The 3,250-nt window shown below is 32.5% G+C and overlaps 1 protein-coding gene across 1 annotated transcript in view; it reads right to left on the reverse strand.

Moving 5' to 3' along the window:
* The window catches only part of adam12a (ADAM metallopeptidase domain 12a), a 107,534-nt gene that overhangs the window by 36,568 nt on the left and 67,716 nt on the right, over window positions 1-3,250 (reverse strand). The window contains exons 8-10 of the mRNA XM_016459530.1: window positions 2,149-2,220; window positions 735-904; window positions 401-485 (exon numbers count right to left, since the gene is read on the reverse strand). Coding sequence (XP_016315016.1) covers window positions 401-485; window positions 735-904; window positions 2,149-2,220 — 327 coding nt within the window. The remainder of the gene's footprint in view (window positions 1-400; window positions 486-734; window positions 905-2,148; window positions 2,221-3,250) is intronic.

The following is a 3,250-nucleotide window of genomic DNA, read 5'->3' on the forward strand; positions in this document are numbered from 1 at the left end:
TAAAAGGCGCTTTTTAAATCACACACACACACACACACACACATACACACACACACACACACACACACACAGACTATATATATAATAATAATATATATTTGTTTTTATATAACATTTATTTATATTAAATATATAACTATTTTACATTTATGTTTCACTTAATATATATATATATATATATATATATATATATAAAAGCACATTTAAATCAGAACATTTAACACAAAAAAAGATTCTTTGGTTTCAAATGATCAACTCTGTTCAAATAAAACAGCAGACATACTGTTAAAAAAAGACCAAAATAAATAAATTAATGAATTAATATAAAACAAAATTTGAAATGCTCAAAAATATCAATAAACCTCCATGTCATCAGGAATGATTGACAGATGTCACTCACCATGACGATGCCCCCTGACTGTTCCGCAGTGCACATGCTCATAATGGGAGCCATGCCGATGGTGGTGCCCTGGAAGTAAACGCCACTGAAGAGAGAAAACAGGAAGTCATGTGACACACGTTCTTCTACAGCAGGCTGTGTAAAGTTTCAATAGAAACAAAGTGTTTTAAATACAAATATGTGAATAAAACCTCATGCATTTTTCAACATTTCAAAATAATAAATAGTAAAGCAATTCTTCCTGGAAGAAGAAGTGCATTGATTCTGGTGGTAAAGCGCATGCTGTGTTTTCCACCTGCCGGCCCCGAGCAGTAAATGTGTTTAGCAGTCGAACCTGATGAGCTGAGCGTTATCGTGGGGTCTCTGCGGGAGCAGCTTGACTTTTCTCCAGTCCAGGAACTCGTGGAGTGATGTGAACGGATCCTGTGTGATGGAACATTTGTCTCCGTCACTCCACACCTCCAGCCCCACCAGAGCCACACGGATATTCAGCGATCTGTAAAACTGAAACACGGCAGTGCTTGCTATCAGCAAAGCAGCTTAAAGCAGAGGTAAAACCTGACAAAAACTCACTTTAGATACACAATTTTCACAAATATGTATCTATGTGTAATTTAATTTTTGCCAAATTATTGCGTCACATCCAGTTAAGACATGCTAGAAATTGTCTAAAAGACATAGAAATTGACTAAATACATTATATTAAGATGTAGATAATATATATTCAGATTTGCAATATATATATTCAGGATTTATAAATATTCTATTTATAATATTCCAATTTACACTTATATTTTTAGAATTATAACTCTATATACTAATGATTTATAAACACATTCCGATTTACAATTATAGGTCTATAGTCAGTTATAACTATTCACAATTTACATTAATATATTCAAACTTGTAACTATATTTTCATATTTATTTCTATATATTCAGACTTATAACTACATATTCAGATTTACTTCTATACATATATTCATGATTTACATTTATATATTCAGTTTTGAATCTATATATTCAAACTTGTATCTACTGTATATATTCCAATTTACATTTATATCTTCAGAATTATAACTACATACAATTTACATGTATACATTCAGATGTATAACTGTATATTCTGATTTACTTCTATAGCATTACAGTAGGCCCCCCGACCCCAGAAAACCTCTTTTTTTTTAAATCTTCCTAACAATTATTTGTCAAATTTCGTTTTTTTGTCTTGTTAATATGCCAGTTAACATTCACAACACTGTTCTGCGTAAAATGTGAATATAAGAGAATATGCAAATTCACTCTTTGCCACAAGGTGGCGCTTGTGGAACAGCAGAATTATATAGCCGTTACATAAAGTAAAGACTACGTTATTACGGGCATTATAGAGATAATTATTATAAATAATTATTAAAAAAATATAATTTCCCTGCAGCCAGTGGGCCCCCTTTCCAGTGTAGGCCCCTGGGCTTCAGCCCCTTGAATCCCGTGCATTAATGCGCCCCTGTATATATCTATTGCACTTATTTTATTTTTTACTGAATATATACATGAATGTTGTTGCACAAATATGTACCTACTACGTATAATTTTCTTGCTTGTTTTTTGAATGCTAAAATGCAGATAAGAATGACTAAATAAGAACATTTCAAGTTAACGTAAGAATTTTCCTCCCAAATTATGTGTTTTCTGCAAGTATTAATTATTAATTCATTCATTAAGCATGTTGACATGCTTTCCAAGTTTACCTTGTCCACGTAGTTTGCTATTTCAGCAAGCCTCTGTTTCACTTTCTCCACGTCTTTCCCCTGTTTCTGATACTGAAATGCAACGAAGGACAAAAAAAAGTCTTTAAACTGCAGCCAAATGTGCCTTTCACTGGCCTGCTGTGGTAAATGTCACATGAGGTAATTCATTTTCCACGGGCAGCGGCACACAGATGTTGAGCCAAACACGACCAGCATTGTTTGAAGTCCAGACTGTCAGTTTTACAAAATAAAAGCACAGACTGGAAATGTGTCACCTATGATTGCTGTGATTGTTGCAGGAGAGACAAAAATCAGGATGGAAGCTTGATTGCAGTAAAATTAGCAAGTCAAGAAGAAATGCACTATTTCTAACTCTTTCTTTAACAAAGTTTTATTCTTGTCCGTAAAGCACCACAGGACGGGATATTTGAAAGGTAGAAAGAATTATACTGTAAACAATGTGTTTCTTAACGCGCATTACAAACAGTCAGTAAAGAGGTCAAGTGATCACAGCTGGTCGTCTTCATTTCCTGTCCAAACAAACAATGACCCTCTAATCTGCTTTGACCTTTGACCTCTTGTCTTTCTTAAACTCAGGGTCAAGGGGTCATGACCTTGCACTGGCGCAGCTATGGAAGTCTCACGCCAATGAATGGAGTTACAATGATTTAATTTGGTGAAACTCAGCTGGTCCAGGGCCATACAGTTAAGCACTATTAAAATTATTTAAAATAATTAAAAAATATAAATAAATAATTGAAAAAAATTGTTAATTGAAATAAGGCAGACATTTAAAAAAAAAAAAAGAGAGATATCAGATGACAAAAGTATACTAAATGGAGATTAGAAATGCAACTAACTGAAATAAGTTAAAGTACTACACTTACTAACTGAAATAAAACTAAAACTGAAATTAAAATAAAATAAAAGTATTTAGAAACATTCATAAAAACAAACGCTAATAACAATGACAAAGCACATAAAATTACTAATTAAATAAAATTTCAAAATATAAAAATAATTATAAAAACTTTATTTAATTTTTAAAATGTATAAACATATATATGGATGGATGGATGGATGGATGGATGGATGGATGGAT

This window comes from Sinocyclocheilus anshuiensis, unplaced genomic scaffold (assembly GCF_001515605.1).
Source record: "Sinocyclocheilus anshuiensis isolate Anshui unplaced genomic scaffold, SAMN03320099.WGS_v1.1 scaffold493, whole genome shotgun sequence".
In the NCBI taxonomy this organism is placed as follows: domain Eukaryota; kingdom Metazoa; phylum Chordata; class Actinopteri; order Cypriniformes; family Cyprinidae; genus Sinocyclocheilus; species Sinocyclocheilus anshuiensis.